This window comes from Pollicipes pollicipes, unplaced genomic scaffold, assembly GCF_011947565.3.
Source record: "Pollicipes pollicipes isolate AB1234 unplaced genomic scaffold, Ppol_2.1 Scaffold_7261;HRSCAF=8764_pilon_pilon_pilon, whole genome shotgun sequence".
Lineage (NCBI taxonomy): Eukaryota > Metazoa > Arthropoda > Thecostraca > Pollicipedomorpha > Pollicipedidae > Pollicipes > Pollicipes pollicipes.
The window spans coordinates 44,100,322-44,118,885 of record NW_023597054.1 but is presented as its reverse complement, the minus strand read 5'-3'; the positions used below and the strand labels follow the sequence as shown (position 1 = coordinate 44,118,885).

The window sequence follows — 18,564 nt, the reverse complement described above, 5'->3', positions numbered from 1 at the left end:
GTGTGTGTTTGTGTGTGTGTGTGGTGGTGTGTGTGTGTGTGGGTGTGGTTGTGTGTGTGTGTGTGTGTGTGGTGTGTGTGTGTGGTGGTGTGTGTGTGGTGGTGTGTGTGTGTGTGTGTGGTGTGTGGTGTGTGTGTGTGTGTGTGTGTGTGGGTGTGTGTGTGGTGTGTGTGTGTGTGTGTGGTGTGGGTGGTGTGTGTGTGTGTGGGTGTGGTGTGTGTTGTGTGTGTGTGGGTGTGTGTGTTGGTTGTGTGTGTGTGTGTGTGTGTGTGTGTGTGTCTGAATATCTTGAATTTTGTTTCATGCATGGTCTATTTTTTAAAACAACGCGGGTTCGAATTTAACGAAGTTTTTGCGCTTCGAGTTCTCCACTTTCGTTTCCATGTTATCGTTCGGGTTAGAGAATGTTTTTGCAAAATCACTCATATATTCGTTGGTATCTGATGGCCTAATGTTTCGAGATCATATCTCATCATGGAAATAAATAAATGAAACAAATGACAGGTTTCAAACATTTAAGGAGACGGAAGTTGTACAACTATGTTGTCATGTGATTTGCTACTGCGGAGAGGGCAATCGATCCTATAACAAGAGACAATTATTTACGTGATGACAAGTCTGCACCTGAATGTATGTAAAACTAACCAGCAATATTAAAATATCACCGGAAAAAAATAGCCAAAATCACTGGACGGCGACTAACGCCTGATACCCAGAAATTTACGCGTTATGGAAAAGTTTGCTTGTTCGTTTAGGGCTGGAGAGAATTCATTACAAAATGTGCGCCCCCAAATTTGAAAACATCTTCTGTCATCGCGTGTCTAGAGGATGTCAGTGTTGTCCGCCAGTTTCTGTCGCGTTGTTGTCCTGTCATGCGCGTTTTACGGTGCTCCGAGGTTACCTAGTCGCATAAGTGTCTTGTCAGGCGTCGTAGGTCATTGCGCAGACGTGCATTTAAACATTGTTCTGACCGGACAGGACTTCTTCCGAAATTAGTACGATCAAACAGACTTCGGTGAACAATGGTTTTTCGATTCTTGTTGAAAAAGTTGCAAAGACTGCACGGGAAATCATCTTGTGACATGTAAATGACGTGAACGGCCACACAAGAGACCTCATCATTTGCTATTGCAGTAGACGACTCAGGACTTTCTTATTGGAAACAGTGCGGACCAGCCTAGCCAACTCAAGTGCACTGGTACGGGGAGGTCAGTTCAAATCACAAAGGCTGCAAACATCGTTTAATTCACCACATTTTTGGATATACGACACTCCCGAACCTTTCGCGACGGAGCATCACTGGAGCACATGCAACACGCACATGGCGGGACATTAACGCGTCAGCAACGGACAGACAACACTGACATTTTTTGGACATGTGATGACAAGACATTTCGAAATCAAGACGCCTCCAAACACTTGTTTATAAATGAACTTTTTCTAGCCCTTAACAAGCAGGCAAACTCTCGAACAGCCCTCAACACGCACCCGGCCGGCGTGCTGAACACCCCCGCGGGTGGGGGTCAGTTTGACCCACGATATCCCCAAAACAAGGTAGCTATAGACACCAAATTCACAGGATAGAGTAGTCTGTCCGTGAACTCACTTGAGTCAAAATTTGAGGTTCTTAGGTCATGGTCTTGGGTCAAATAAGGTCAAACAAGATCAAACTCCAGATTAGTGTTTCAAGTGCCCTCAGAGCTCCTCATGCAACCGCTGTGAAGCTAGATCCCCGTTCTAAGCAAAAGGTCAATGAAGTCAGTGACCTTGCCCAACCTTCGTAAGACCAAGGCTACCAAATACCTGGGAGATTGCTCCCATTTTGCCACTCGAATAAGCGTCAGGGATTACGCTAGACCGTATGTTCCTAAAACATAATGTTGACCCGGGTCATTTTAGGTCAGGATCTACTCTGGCCTCTAAAAGTCCATGGAACGCATCTGTTGCGGTCCCCGTCATTAATAAATTTAAAATGAGCACCAGAAACCACCCCATGAATCTAGGGTCTCGAGAAAAAGCAGGTTAGTTTTGGCCTCGTTCTGACCTTTATACCTGACCCTAAATCAATGGGATTGGGTGAAATTCTTAATTCAGACGGTTGATTGCCAAGAAACTACCGCAGATATATATGGCTTCGTCTAACACTCTGCTGTTGCATCACATTGAACGATTCCCTAGAAATGCCCTTCGCCGACGGCCATGGCCTGACTTTGACCTGCCGTACGTCAGCGACCTTACAAGGTACATCCATTTCTTACTTAAAAAGATGCTCTACTTAGTTCTCTATAGCTATGAAAACTTTGGCGCGGCTATGCCGCGCCGTCCGGAAGTCATTCTGGAATATCTTCCTCTGGTTAATTTGACCCCCAGCCGAGCGCGTGTCGAGTTACTGGGCATTGGATGTGAGTTACTGTTATGCGATTGCGGCTATGTGTCTGCGTAGAGTTCCAATGGTAATGCATTGTAAAGAACTTCATGTAATGGTCTCACAACCATATGAATGTTTGCCTTGTTCATAGTAAAATATCCATGACATCGCAATGTATATACAACCCAGTCTATGACCAATCTTTATACACAGCCGCTTGGTACGGTACTTCATGTAATTCAGCAGCCGCGGTCCACTATCGATTTCACCTGCGGGTGTTGAGGGTGACACGCTGAGCTTGCCGTCTCGTCGCCGGCGAACAGTGGGCCATTCATCAACCACGTGTCAGCTTCGCTCCTTCCACACGCCATATTTGCGCCTATTCAGGCTGACTATCTGATCTGGCCCGGTCGGCACCGTCGTGTGCCTGGATCCATGGGCCTGGATGTGCCAACTAATCTGGCTCGGTCGACACCGTCGTGTGCCTGGAACCGTGCGCCTGGTTGTGCCATCTGATCTGGCTCGGTCGGCACCGTCGTGTGCCTGGATCCGTGCGCCTGGTTGTGCCATCTGATCTGGCTCGGTCGGCACCGTCGTGTGCCTGGAACCGTGCGCCTCGATGCGCCACTTAAATTCGGAGATAACATGGAAATACCGCAAACAAAAACAAACGGACGAATTGCTGTAAAGAAGGATACGTATAGGTAAACAACACTCAGCGCGGTGGCATAGCGCTCTGCCGGCGTGGATACAGCGTGAGGACAGACGTACCGCCCTGTCGACCGGGGCACGGAGGGAGGACAGATAATGTACTGCCCTGTCGAGTGAAGCAGGGAGGGTCATGCTGGAAAAATTAGATAGACGGTATACCGATACATCGGGCGGGGTAGGAAGGGAGGACAGACGGTATGCCGATCTATCGGGCGGGGTAGGAAGGGAGGACAGACGGAATACTGATTTATCGGGCGGGGTGCAGAGGGAGAGCCGGAGACACGCCGCTCTGTCGGGCAGGGCGTAAAAGGACACACCTGCAAGGTGACAGGGTGGCAGGGTAACAAGGGTGGCAGGGTGACAAGGGTGGCAGTGTGACAAGGGTGGCAGTGTGACAAGGGTGGCAGTGTGACAAGGGTGGCAGTGTGACAAGGATGGCAAGATGGCAGGGTGACAGGGTGGCAGTGTGACAAGGATGGCAGGGTGGCAGGGTGGCAGGGTTGCAAGATGATAAGGGTGACAAGGTGACGAGGGGGACGGAGTGACAGGATGATGAGGGTGGCAGGGTGACAGCGTGATAGGGTGCAAGGTGACATGGTGGCATGGTGACAGGGTGGCAGAGTGGTAGGGTGGCAAGATGACATGATGACAGAGGAAGTACTGCCTGACAGGTGCGGAGGCAGGGCGGGCAGTGCACTGCCCTATCTGGCATGGTGCAGAGGTATACGATCATATGTCACAGATATGTGACACATGATCAGAATGTCACAGGGTATCTCTTTATACCCTGTGACAGAGCGTCACAGGCGTGACGCTCTGTCGGACAGGGTATAGAGAGACACACCACCAGCAGGGAGGGTGATCGAGGAAGAGCTGGCGGTGTTCTGCTGCCGTGCAGGGTGCAGAGGGCGAGCTGATGATGTCATACTGTTGGGCAAGATGCAGAGAAAGGGCTAACGGTGTACAGCTCCGTCCAGCAGGTACAAAGCAAAGACGGAAGGCATGCCGTTTATTCGGGTGGAGCCCAGAGTGACAATGAACCGCTCTGCTCGGCAGTGTGCAGCTGAAGAACGGGCGCTGGACGGGCGTGCTGGGAGAGCTGATAAACGGGACGGCCGACTTCTCGCTGGTGCTCACCCAGAACTACGCTCGCAGCGGCGTCATCCGCTTCATCCGCATCTACGCCATCGACCCGTTTGTGTTCGTCACGAGCCCTGCTCAGCCGCTGCCGCAGTGGCTCTCCATCTTCCGACCATTCGAAAGTAAGTGTCTCCTTACTCATGTGTTACGTGGATGCTGGCTTCGTGCTGTGCCGTGCGTATCTGCCGGGCTGGAGCGAGCGGCCAAGGGGTGTAAAGGCTTTGTGCTGTGCCGTGTGTATGGTGGGGCTGGGGCGAGCGGCCAAGGTCGGTGTAAAGGCTTTGTGCTGTGCCGTGTGTATCTGGTGGGCTAGGGCGAGCGGCCACGGTCGGTGTAAAGGAATCGTGCGTATTCTGTTACGGTTAATTATGTCTTTTAGTCAGGAAACACAGGCTATTGGGTTTGATTATGCATTGGCATGCTTGAATTTTGTGGCTGTTTTTTATCCTACATAAGTAATTTCAAAACACCCTCATATGCCCACCCGAGCAGTAGAAGTTAAATTTTTTACCCGCTGCTGCGTCATCCCGGCAATGAGTTCCACCGGCCTCAGCATTTAATTATTCCTGGCCTGTTTGAGCTGCACCTGGTAAAATAGCAAAACCTGCATGAAAAAGGCATCCCGTGATGACTGGACCGGTGATCGAATGGCTCACCTTTCAGCTATCGTAACCGCTCATGCTGGGCTGCTTACCCCACACCCATCTCTTTTGTACGTTTTTTCGCAAACCCATTTGATGGATTGATCATCAGCTAAGGTGCATGCAAGCAAAACCAGACGCCATTCCTCTAGACCTCATGGACATTCAGCTCCTTTCATCAACAACGCACTTAAGCGTCAGCCGTGCAATAAATCAATGTCACGCTCTTCATTCCCTTGCATCGAAAGCTGGAAGGTTATCCGATAAACGGGGAAAAGGCATGCCATCTGCGACGTTACGGTGATCCCGAGTGCCCGATGCGGTGCTACATGACGCACAATTACAAATAAAGCGATCTGGAATGTTTCACATTCTTTGGGTGTTATGCTGGAGTTAAGAATGTTCTCAGCCATCAGTTAAGGTGTAGAGAATTAGTCAAGTTGTTTATAGCGTCAACGATGTTTCAGGATTTACCCGCAGTTGCCTTTAGAACAAATTAGATAACAGACTTCTCTAAGCTTTGGGAACCGGTATCCTCCAATGCCACAAGCAGCAGTCGCTGCAGTGCAAATACACAAATACACAATTTTGATTCGCAAAGCTGACATGCATCCGTGTTCATTACTTGTTCAGATGTAGTGAGTGAATGAGTAAAACGAGCGAAACCAACGTAGTCGACCATGCGGACCCCTATCACATTCCGTTTGTTTGCTTGCTGGCATGTAATTCGTGAATTCCTCATGATCTCGACATATCGATGGGGCAACATCATCGAGCAACATTTCATCAGAATTGCTGGGGAATTATGCACTGCTTAGGCCTAAGCCTGTGTTAGAGCTCACAAAACTGACTCATTTAGAAAGCTTATCACCCTAACATTCAAACACAATGTTACATTCGATGCGTGAGATCGTGTAAGATACTAATATATAGAACAAAGGCAAGTGCTATTTGGTGGGGGGGGGGGGGGGGGTAATCTGATGCTGGGTTCTGTGGAGGGAAGAGGGAAGCTGTTGGAGGGTCCTCAAGGAAAAATGCAATTCTGTAGTCGCATCATGACGTGAACATAAAATCGTGGTTACTTGATACATGGAAGCCCTTCAGCCCCTGGTGTTTCAGCATTGTTAGTTCAGAGCTCTTATAATGGATTGTCGACGATCAACGTACCAGAAAAGTGGTGGTTTAACGACGTTTGTAAAACAACATCGGTTATATGGCCATTACTCCACGTTTCAGCTGTGATTGTGATCACGAGGTGCGCTTGCACATAAGCTGTTCGTATTATTGCTTTATGCCAGTACACATGTTTTACCTACATGAAAACTATGGCTTGATCATAAGCAAACTTGAGACGTCGTGAAAACATAAGCAACGCTTGCTCTACAATGTCATTTCAGTCATCTCCTCGTCTGCTGAAGGCCCATAACTCAGTACAAGAACTCGGAACTCATAAGGTCAAAATCTGTTTTGCTAGTTTCACATACTCGAAAGCACGTCATAACTCGGCCACGGTTCCGCCCAGATATGGCCTGATGCAGCGCGGATCGAGCTGAGACAGAGGCACTGACGCGAAACCATGCATTCGGAACACATATATAGATGAAGAAATAACGTCAATCACATCTAATCTATATTATGCACACTTTTGTGATATTTTGCCTGAGTTCAAAGACTACTCCGAGATCGCTCTCAAAACACCGGACGTGTGCGTGTCTGAATGTCGACCAGTTCAGAATCACACTCATCACCACGCCATCATCACCCCATCACCACTTTGCAGTCCACGACGTGGCGAAATGGCTCGGTTCAAACGAGCACTTGCAATGTACGCTATGCCTTGCATGTCTACCTGATTTCCAACTATGCAATGACCTTTATTTATATCGCTCATCCATAACTGCTTTTCATCCATGCATATTGTGATTGCATCTCCAGCCCCGCAACACATGCAGCACTGCATGTAGCATTTCAACACCAATATATATACGTACATACATATATATACATATATATATATATATATATATATTTCATAATAATGCTCACACGTGCCATTGAAGAGGTCTAGATGTCGCGAACAATCTCGACAACAAACGTGTTGACACCAGTATAAATGGACCGGGACGAAGTGAAGGTGTTCATACAGCCACATGTCAAGGACACCCAAGCTGTAGTGCGCGCACCGTTTTGAATGGTGCCGATTTAACGTGTTGGCGTGTTTTGTTTACGTCATTGGCGACGATGAGTCGACTGGTCGGCCACGCCGCCTGCTACCTTCGGGAGATCTATGTAGGTGCGTGCCGTCAATATGCCATTCAACAACAGTCTACCGACTAATGGGGCTGTTATAGCACTCAAGGTATTACATTGTCATAAAAAGAATGTGTTGATGTAAATGCGTTAGCACTTTGCGGTACAGTACCACGGTCATCCGCGGAATAATAATACATGATCATTTTGCTGATTATTGTTGCATATAACAGCTATTAAAAATGCACATTACACAGAACGTTTGAATTTTGTTCATTAATCTGACGATCATTATTTGTGTTTGCATGATCTGAAATCATCAGAGGTGGCTATAAGCTCAGGTATTCTTTAATTTCCAGACAGCTTTAGGCGATGCAATGTCATGAGGTCAGTTAAGTGCACATCTATGTAGGTGAACCATGGCATGTGGCTGAGGATGTTTGTCGTGCGCACCCGAGTGCTAAATGCCTGCAATATCTGGCCAAAGGGTGTTTCGGATCAATATTGTAGGCATCGATCCTATCTTCCCCAGCGTCATAATTTGTGGGAACATGGCGGAATGGAAGGCGAGGGCGATGCGCGGGTGACAGTTTGCCAATGTATGACGCCGGCGCCAGGACGCCGCTTTTGGAGCCTCTCCATGCACCGCAACGGGTGCATTGATCGTGGCACACGTGATATCCATGCTAGCGCACGTGACCCTCTCCGTGACCTATCCGAGGCGTGGGAAGCTTGCCGGTGTGACTAAGGCAATGGCCCTAGTCCTTCACAGCTGTTGGCAAATGGTATCATCAGAGATGCTATATACGGGTATACACAATGCATACACTTAGTATGCAGCGTGCATGTGCCTAGTCCACGGATGGAACCAGTTGCCAAGAATCACGCAAGTGCCGCAAATCGTGAAATAATTACGCGTGTGAAACGTGGAAGACAGCCGCCGCCCGTACGTCTGCCTTTGTAAGGCCCCGTGTGATACCAGGCCACCGACACCTGCATCCCATCTGATACCAGGCCATCGACACCCGCATCCCATCTGATACCTGGCCACCGACACCCGCATCCCATCTGATACCAGGCCACCGACACCTGCATCCCATCTGATACCGGGCCACCGACACCCGCATCCCATCTGACACCAGGCCACCGACACCTGCATCCAATCTGATATCAGGTCACCATCCTCCTGCTCCATGAGAGAGCAATTCATCGTCCCATCGCCCCATGTGACAACAGATCACCGTCCCCTCTGCACCACGTGACATCAGGTCAGCGGCCCCTCCGTCACGTGACCGTCTGATGCGGAGAGTCGCTGGCAGGGGACTGGAGTGGGGTCGGGCCGGCGTCGCGACAGCGCCGGGCTGGGCAGCTGTTCGGTGCCAGTGGCCGCGGTGCCCGCACGCCCTCCCGCCCACTGAGCGGTGCGCCTGCTCCGGCAGCGCCGCTCTGGTTGGTCACCATCGCATCCACGGTCATCTCCGGCTGCCTGGCCTTCATGTTCACGCGGCTGCACCCGCAGCCCGAGCGGCGCTTCTCGCTCGGCCTGTCCATCTTCAACTCGTACGGCGCCATGTGCGAGAACGCCCAGCACCGTCTGCCGGCCAACTCAATCGCCGCCCAGGTTAGCACCGAGCCAGAGTCGTCTGCCGACCAACTCCACCGCCGCCCAGGTTAGCACCGAGCCAGAGTCGTCTGGCCGCTCAAGTTTGCACCAAGCCAGAATCGTCTGTCGGCCAACCCACCGCCGGACAGGTTAACACCAAGCCAGACATCTGCTGACCAACTCCACCGCTGCCCAGGTAAGTACCGAACCAGAGTCGTCTGTCAACCAACTCCACCGCCGCCCAGGTTAGCACCGAGCCAGAGTCGTCTGCCGACCAACTCCACCGCCGCCCAGGTTAGCACCGAGCCAGAGTCGTCTGCCGACCAACTCCACCGCCGCCCAGGTCAGCACCGAGCCAGAGTCGTCTGGCCGCTCAAGTTTGCACTAAGCCAGAGTCGTCTGCCGACCAACTCCACCGCAGCCCAGGTAAGCATCGAACCAGAGTCGTCTGTCAACCAACTCCACCGCCGCCCAGGTTAGCGCCGAGCCAGAGTCGTCTGGCCGCTCAAGTTTGCACCAAGCCAGAATCGTCTGTCGGCCAACCCCACCGCCGGACAGGTTAGCACCAAGCCAGTCATCTGCTGACCAGCTCCACCGCTGCCCAGGTAGGTACAGAACCAGAGTCGTCTGCCGACCAACTCCACCGCCGCCCAGGTTAGCGCCAAGCCAGAGTCGTCTGGTCGCTCAAGTTTGCACTAAGCCAGAGTCGTCTGCCGACCAACTCCACCGCAGCCCAGGTAAGCATCGAGCCAGAGTCGTCTGCCGACCAACTCCACCGCCCGCCCAGGTCAGCACCGAGCCAGAGTCGTCTGGTCGCTCAAGTTCGCACTAAGCCAGAGTCGTCTATCGACCAACTCCACCGCAGCCCAGGTAAGCATCGAACCAGAGTCGTCTGTCAACCAACTCCACCGCCGCCCAGGTTAGCACCGAGCCGGAGTCGTCTGGCCGCTCAAGTTTGCACCAAGCCAGAATCGTCTGTCGGCCAATCCCACCGCCGGACAGGTTAGCACCAAGCCAGCCATCTGCTGACCAGCTCCACCGCTGCCCAGGTAGGTACCGAACCAGAGTCGTCTGCCGACCAACTCCACCGCCGCCCAGGTTAGCGCTGAGTCAGAGTCGTCTGGCCGCTCAAGTTTGCACTAAGCCAGAGTCGTCTGTCGACCAACTCCACCGCAGCCCAGGTAAGCATCGAACCAGAGTCTGTCAACCAACTCCACCGCCGCCCAGGTTAGCGCCGAGCCAGAGTCGTCTGGCCGCTCAAGTTTGCACCAAGCCAGAATCGTCTGTCGGCCAACCCCACCGCCGGCCAGGTTAGCACCAAGCCAGTCATCTGCTGACCAACTCCACCGCTGCCCGGGTTAGCACCGAACAAAAGTCGCCTGCCAACCAACTCCACCGCCATCCAGGTTAGCACCGAGCCAAAGCCGTCCGTCGGCCAACTCCGCCATCGCCCAGGTTAGCGCTGGGCAGAAAATTTACAGTTCTGTGTCCTCCACAGCAAACAAGGATATTGGTGCGCGTGGCGGTATCACCATGATGTTCTTGCTTTCGTCATCGCTAATAAGCAAAGCCACCCGGAAGGGCAGCAGTTCACCAACAGCACATAATCCAACTCGTGCACTTTGATCAATCACAGTATATTCACGAGCATGACATATTATGCATGCACGTGCGAACCATAACGCAAGGGAAGTACCTATGCGCATGTATAAGCGCCGTGGTGATCATCCCTATAGCAATCATGGCCTTCATCACAAGTAGCGCGGAACACCCAATGTAATACCGCCTTTCCGCCGTGGACAACATCCATTAGCATCGCAGCAGGCCTGCTCGCACAGGCACACACACGCGAATACAACAGCAAATTGACTCAGCGGGGGACTGAGGCAATGCGGCGTAGAGGCGACGCACGTAGCGTTCAACCTGCCACCCTGCCCCCCTCCCCCTTCTCCCCAGCTAGCACGCTGTAGTGCGGCTAACAGTGCAAACCCCGAGAGCGAGAAGGGGGGAACGGACTAACCCGGTAAGCTCCGCCGATTGCTCCGACTCCCCTAACCCGGTGGACTCCGCCGGTCGCTCCGCCTCCTCTAATCCGGCTGAGTCTACCCCGCCGACGTGGCAGACCAGGTTCGAGTCCGGGCATACGACATGCGAGTCTGGGCACACGACATGGTTCCATGCAGACTCGTGTGACGGGAATCGACTCATGTATGCCTCGGAACTGCTCAGATAAGACACGCAAGAGGAACGTGGAACAAACTGACTCCATCTTTGAACTCCGATTCTGTCTTAAGACGTATGTAACGAAGGTCCGGTTCATTCAAAATTTGAGGAACACACGCGACTTGTGCTGTAATTCCCACGCTACTCGACTTCGCACGCATCCGAATTATTCCAACGATGAACAAAGCAATTACACGCACGGCAAGCTTCTTACCTTTACGTTAAGCAGCCCATCGCCAGCTTAGCTTTATTGCCACATCACCATTGCTTTATCGCCACATGCCAGCGTACAGGTTGCTGTGTCGCGAGCGGACAATACTTTGCATCACACTTATGTGTAACGTATTTGTTCGTACGCACAATGTCGTAGGAAAATCTTCGTATGACTTCTGTCACGCAAGCAATTGTGCCCAACTAATCACATGCAAATCTTATCTCTGAGAAGTCAAGATAACGGTTTATAATATTTGAGCAATTCATATATAAGAAGTGGCACGGAGCACAAACGTGAGGACAAAGCTTGCGAGCCGATATTCAAGATGACCGACGGACGAAGAAGTAATCTAATCCGTTCAACCAAGCACAAATGTAAACGGTATTCATCCGTCTGTAAATGCAAGATTAGCCATAGCAGTGTGCGCCAAATCCATGAATTAGGGGGCACCACATACAACACAAGAGTGAAAGCCTGCTCGTGCATCCTGCGGCAGTCCAAAGCACAGCGCGTGACTAAGACGCAGACAGCTACCCCGTGGCTTACCGAGCGTTGGCCTGGAGCGAGCTAGAAGCCGGGCTAGAAGTGCTGGGTCGTGGAAGATGTGATGAACGATGAAAGCCACGCCACCTAATATGGAAGTGACATGTCGGCCTACCAGGATTTGTATACTGCGTTAGGTGCAGACGTGCCTGATAAAACGAGACTGCTACCTACTGAGAGTCCTGTCGGAAGCCTCTGGTATGGTTGGCGTCCAGATCACCTCAAGGGGTGCTGCGCCTGATAATATGTGTCCGAGCCGCTAATACGTGTCCGAGCGTGGCCAGTGTGACCAGAGCCATGTCCTGCCATAGACGTCAGGGGCCGCTGTCATGCATGTCAGAAGTATGCCCCAGCGGTGGCTGTGTTTCTGACCATACCTGACAGTCCAATGGTGGCTGTGTGTTCTGACCGGACCTGACAGCCCAACGGTGGCTGTGTGTTCTGACCGGACCTGACAGCCCAACGGTGGCTGTGTGTTCTGACCGGACCTGACAGCTCAATGGTGGCTGTGTGTTCTGGACAGACCTGGCAGCCACACATTGCACCGACGAGCCACTTGGGCCGCTGGAGGAGCGAACGTCTCACTCGGGGGTCGCACGGAAACCCCTTAAATATGTCTCAGCTAGGGCCAATCAAGGTCTTCTGGTGTTAAGTCAAACAGGAAAAATGAAGGGTCGGCTTGGAGGCTACGTCCAACGCTCAGCTGGAGTGCCATATTCCCCGGTTACTGACTGTCATTGGCGAAGAAGTGCAGCGCGGCAGGCTCAGGGCAGGACAGCGCGGCAGGCTGAGGGTAGCAGAGCGCGGCAGGCTGAAGGTAGAGGAGCGCGACAGGCTGAGGGTAGGAGAATGCGGCAGGCTGAGAGCAGGAGAGTGCGGCAGGCTGAAAGTAGCAGAGCGCGGCAGGCTGAAGGTAGAAGAGCGCGGCAGGCTGAGGGTAAGAGAGCGCGGTCGGTTAAGGATAGGAGAGTGCGGCAGGCTGAAGGTAGGAGAGCGCGGCAGGCTGAGGGTAGAAGCTGAAGGTAGAAGAGCGCGGCAGGCTGAGAGCAGGAAAGTGCAGCAGGCCGAAGGTAGAAGAGCGCGGCAGGCTGAGGGTAAGAGAGCGCGGTAGGCTAAGGGTAGGAGAGTGTGGCAGGCTGAAGGTAGGAGAGCGCGGCAGGCTGAGGGTAGAAGCTGAAGGTAGCAGAGCGCGGCAGGCTGAGTGCAGGAAAGTGCGGCAGGCCGAAGGTAGAAGAGCGCGGCAGGCTGAGGGTAAGAGAGCGCGGTGGGCTAAGGGCAGGAGAGTGCGGCAGGCTAAAAGTAGGAGAGCGCGGCAGGCTGAGAGTAGGAGAGCGCGGCAGGCTGAGGGTAGGAGAGCGCGGCAGGCTGAGAGTAAGAGAGCGCGGTGGGCTCTCTTACGAATTTACGAAATTTACGAAAGTACGAAAAAAAACGAGTACGAAATTCTGTCCTGCAACGTTGTTGGATACCCTAAACACAGGTTAAAAGGTCTCTTTGCATGGCTCTCATTAATGCAAGCTTGGGTGTTCACCAACAGTTTGTGAACAGTTCACGAACCACTTTTCGTTTGTGTTTATTCGCAGCTTCACACTGTCGACCGGTCAGCTGTCCGCGAACACCCCCTGCTCATGAACAGTTTGTTCGCATCGTACATTGATAGAAATCGGCGAATACTAACCTTACGTTGATGTACCTGAGCGTGATGTCCTGGCACTCAACAGACTTTTCTCGGCTGGTGGTGGCTGTACTGCATCATCATTCTCACCGCCTACAAGTCGTCGCTGGTTGCTATGATGACGGTGCCGTCATTTAGCAAGAACATAAACTCGTTGGAGGAGCTGGCGTCCAGCAGCTTCTCCTGGGGCATCACGAACACGTACGGATCCGACCACATCCTCTTCCAGACCTCGCCGATGCCCGTCTACCAGGTGAGGCGCCACAGTCTTTGGAGCATGCGGATCACGGGGTCCTTGTGGGCACGTTTTGGTGTTTTGATATAGGTTGAAGAAACCAAACGTCCCCGTGGTTACATGATGTGCAGTGTTACTTACGCGAGAATATATGCGTAATATATTTAGAATGCATGGATCATGCAGCTATTAATACTTAACAGCCGGCATGCCCAAGTCGAACGTGGGTAGCATATATAAGACAGTTTTGCTATTATGCACGCCACTACCAAGACAGAGTCGAGACACGCTTCAGAGCAGACCAGTCCGCCCCTGGCTACACACCGTCTGATCTGCAGTCCATCTTTGGAGCCATGATAGAACATTGTCAGAGTCGAACTTGCCTCAACCGATTTCTCAGCTGTTTTTCCGAACTAAACTCTCCAACAGTTGGTTGAGATAGCGAGCCGGCTGACCTCTCAAAATGATCGCCCAAAAGGTTTGAACGAACTGTATCTAAGCACGAACTCATTTTATGCAATGCCACTCAATTTCAGGAGAGAGCATTACGCAGCTGCGCCTTGGTCCAATGTCATTCCACCCACCTCCCAACTTCTTGATCGTGTTCAGGGCGGGTTTTCTAGCTATTGTAGGGTCCGTACTGACTGGCATGGATCAGATTTCGCGCAAGCGGTGTCGTGTATCATGTGTGCAAACCACGTCCTGATTCCCGCCTTGTCTGCGCAGATAGTCATTTCCTTGGAACCGACGTTCTTTTGTTTGAAAATGTTCATTCGTGCTCAACCTTTCACGTCATCTGAACATTGTCACACATAAGCGTGAGAGTAGCGTGCACTGAGCCTCTGGCGGACGCACAGTAGGCCTCAGTGACGTTGGTGTAAGACAGGCGTTACGTGTTGTCACCTCCCCCAGTGGTCATCTGCATTACGTGTTGTCACCTCCCCCAGTGGTCATCTGCATTAGTCAACCCTCCCCCATCCGCCTTAACGGCCTAAAGCTCGATACGCGGAGAAGGCGGCGTGACGGCTGTGCTGAGCGGTGGGAACTCCCACCGAACGCTCAGAGACGCCCGGCTCAGAGTGGAGGTGGGGTTGGGGGGGTGGGGGGAGCCCGGCGTCACCCTGCACGGACCGGACCGGTGGGCGGTCCACGCCCCTCATCTGGCACTCCACTGAACACTCAGAGACACCCGGCACAGATTGGGGGTGGGGGAGCCTGGTGTCACCCTGCACAGACCGGACCGCCGAGCGGTGTCTGGCACTCCACGCACTGGGCAGTGGGCACTCCACTGAGCGCTCAGAGACACGTGGCTCCGAGTGGAGTGAGCCTGACGTCATCCGGCACGGACCGGACCGGCGGGCGGTCCACACCCCTCGTCTGGGACTCCGCTGAACACTCAGAGACACGTGGCTCCGAGTGGAGTGAGCCTGACATTACACGGCACGGACCGGACCGGCGGGCGGTCCACGCCCCTCCTCCTGCTTCGCCGCCGGCTTCCGGCTCTGGTGGCGTGTCACTGGAGCCGGCCCCAGGGCCCGCCGGGCCGGCTCACGCGTGATATCATCAACCCCCGCGAGGGCGGCCGTGTGACTTACACCGGCGCTGGGGCGTCACGCAAGGCCTCGGTGCATAACATGACGCCTGCGAAGGTTATTTGCTGTGCCCGTCAGGTGGACTGTGGGGGGTGCGCATCGCTAGCGCGCGGCGATGGCGCATTTGCTTGTGATTAGGTGCACGTGCGTGAGTGAACGTTTGGAGGGGACAGAGAGCGACTATGACACACGTGCGTGAAGTGTAATGACCAGGTGCAAGAGCTTCACGAATGATCGACATCCTACCCGCAAATTCTTATCTACGTAAGCTGCTAGGGACATGAAAACGGAATGGATAAGACAGTAGTAATAGCCTTATCCTCGGAAAAAAACCAGCAGACTGGAGATATAGTTGGGTTGATATTTCGGCAACATGCCTTGATCGAAACAATAGCTGAAGTGAGCCATCTACTATTATTTCGATAAATAGCAGAAGTGAAACTCCTGCTATTGTTTCGATAAAGGCACATTGCCGCAACATCGACTCATCTATATCTCCATTCTCCCGGTTTTATCCGAGGAGTAAGGCTATTACTAATGTTTTATCCATGACGTTCGTCCATAATGTTCGTCGCAAATGCACTGAACAGCTTACGGCGACGGAATGGCTAAAACAGGCGCCATGGAGGAAAACTGCACAGCATTAAAAGGAGCGATTTAACGACCAAAGTTATGCAGTCATCTCCGCCTGCTCGGCGCAACTGCTGAGAAAAAAATCATGACGTACCTATCTGCTATGTCATATGAAGGCCACAGTACAGTCCATGAAGCGTGTTGCCTTAATTTCGAACCGGGGGCGTGTTACCGGAGGCGACATGACTGGTTTGGTCTGACCTCGCTAACGCTGGTCTGACGCTGGTCTGACCTCGCTAGCGCTGGTCTGACGCTGGTCTGACCTCGCTAACGCTGGTCTGACGCTGGTCTGACCTCGCTAGCGCTGGTCTAATGCTGGTCTGACCTCGCTAACGCTGGTCTGACGCTGGTCTGACCTCGCCAGCGCCAGTCTGACGCTGGTCTGACGCGGCGCCCTGCGCTCCCGCAGCGGCTGTTCGCCTCCATGCAGTACCACAACATCGAGGACTCGTTCGTCAAGCTACTGACCGAGCGGTACGCCTTCATTTCGTGGAGGTCGAACCTGCAGGCGTTCATAGCGGAACGGTACTCGGACAGCAGCGGCCGACCGCTGGTCCATATGGCCAAGGAGGCCTTCTCGCCCGAGGTGAGATGGGCGTTATTCGCATGCACTCAAGCACACTGTAAAACTGGGGCACTGACGCCGATCTTGTGTGTTCTTTAAAACAGATCATCATGTTCGTGATGATTTTTCATCGTTTTCATTCTGCGGGAAATGTTTGTAAACATTTGAAATGTCGCGGAAAACATTGATGGTAACATGAATGCTCCGAATGTTTTCAACATCATTCGAGTCATTCTCGTTTCCGATGGCTTGTCTGGTTGGGAGAAGCCTCTGCTGCCAAGCACCATACTGCTTGACACATCTCTAAACTGCCACGCAGGACGCTCTAGAGCCAACGGGTAATGTATGTGTGTGTTGTACTGCTCGGTGATGTTTGTAACGGCGATGCGGTATTCGTGTTCTCACCCCTCTGTGACTTTGGCTATCGCGCTAGCCACGGGCTGCAAAATGGGGCGGTGCGGCGCGTCATTACTACCCTTGGTGCAGCTGAATGCCGGTGACATCACCAAACCAATCGTCCGTGATGCCTGCGGCGATCGGAGGGCATTCCCCGGTCAAAATCCGCCCCACCGTCCGCCGACAGAACTTCGCCTGGGGCTTCCGGCCGAAGGCGCCGTTCGTGCACAAGTTCGACGCGGTGATGCAGCGACTGACCGAGGCCGGTCTGATCCGCAAATGGGAGCTGGATACGGTGGCGCGCCGGCGCAGGGAGCAGACCAGGGGCGCCGGCGCCGACGCCGGCAGCGCCCGGCCCCGCTTCGTGGCGCTGTCTGTGTACCACGTGCAGGGGGCGTTCATCGTGCTGACGGCCGGCCACGCGGCCGGGCTGCTGGCGCTGGCGCTGGAGCTGGCCGTGTGCCGCTGCCGCCGGCGCCGCCGGACGCCGCTGGAGCTCGCACCGCAGAGCCCCGCCAGCTCACAGAGAGCAGCCGATCCACAGAACCAGAGCATAACACGGACAGCAGCCGGTTTACAGAATCAGGGCATAACACGGACAGCAGCTGATCCACAGAACCAGGGCGTAACACGGACAGCAGCCGGTCCTCAGATCCAGACCATAACACGGACAGCAGCCGGTCCACAGGACCAGAGCATAACACGGACAGCAGCCAATCCTCAGATCCAGACCATAACACGGACAGTAGTAGGTCTACAGAACCAGGACAGCTCACGGACAGCGGCCGGTCCACACCATTAGGGGAGTTCACTGGCGGCAGCCGGCCCATAGAACTGCACTAATTAATTACTAACACAGCATGGGTCAGATTTGTTTCGAAATTACTCTGCACATAACATTCACCCTCCCATCTGCCATGCTTTAAATGCGTCAATGGATAGCGATGAACGGCTCATCTTCTCACGCCATGTCTTTGTGACCAACTTATGCTCTTCAAATCAAGCACCTGCGCGCCAGTCCAGGTGACCACGAATAGGCTCTATCAGTCCACTGAATCGGGTATCTGTAAAGTACCGCGTATGCATTTGCATCGTGGACGTATGCACAAACCAAACACAGTATTAAAGACCCAATTCATATGACAATGTCACGCAGTCCAAAAGTGTGTCGTGCACAATACGAGCGGTGCAGGTTGTGAGGGGAGCAAAATCAGCGTTTTTGGATGTCTGTCATAGATGACTGGGGAGGCAATATGCACTCGCAAGGCTTTCTTTTGTACCGTAGGACGAGCGAAACCTTTACTTGTGAACTTTTATCATTGTGTAATTGATACCAAAGGTGCGAATATGGTGCAGGGTGCGATAATAATAAGGCGCGAAATAAGGTGCGAGTGATACCGAACGCCCCCTCTCATAGCACATACGAATTTGATTTGTAAAATGCACTGAAGTGTCCCCCTCTGTCGAGTTTATTACGCCAAACTGCGCCACTGTTAAAATACCCGAAATTCACTAGCAACGTTGCCTGGCAATTCAGGCCGATCTGGCCACGGACACGGTCAGGTCAGTCGTTTTTAGCTGACACTATTGACGATTAACGACAATTCACAGTTCTGTCAATAGTGACCAACGTAGTGCAAAACGCACATATATTTTGAAAGAATATTTATCAAATTGCACAGCATAACAATCCTGTGTAGTTTGTGTGGCCCAGACTATCTTGACTCGGGCTGCGGCGTTTTGTAGCTGGGATCGTCTTTGCAAAAGGTGGCACT

The 18,564-nt window shown here is 52.8% G+C and overlaps 1 protein-coding gene across 1 annotated transcript; it reads left to right on the top strand.

Annotated features, from left to right (window-relative positions):
* The first annotated feature begins 3,724 nt into the window (after positions 1-3,724).
* On the top strand, positions 3,725-17,199 carry LOC119111497 (glutamate receptor ionotropic, kainate 5). The gene is made up of 7 exons (XM_037235313.1): positions 3,725-3,750; positions 4,136-4,341; positions 8,550-8,731; positions 13,415-13,621; positions 16,238-16,414; positions 16,977-17,104; positions 17,181-17,199. Exons 1-7 carry the CDS (start codon positions 3,725-3,727, stop codon positions 17,197-17,199), a joined length of 945 nt encoding a protein of 314 aa, XP_037091208.1.
* The last annotated feature ends 1,365 nt before the right edge of the window (positions 17,200-18,564 follow it).

Coding starts and splice junctions, on each gene's coding strand:
- LOC119111497 (XM_037235313.1), top strand. CDS start 3,725: ATGACAGAGGAAGTACTGCCTGACAG. Junction 4,342..8,549: donor CATCTTCCGACCATTCGAAA/GTAAGTGTCTCC, acceptor CTGCTCCGGCAG/CGCCGCTCTGGTTGGTCACC. Junction 13,622..16,237: donor CGCCGATGCCCGTCTACCAG/GTGAGGCGCCAC, acceptor GCGCTCCCGCAG/CGGCTGTTCGCCTCCATGCA.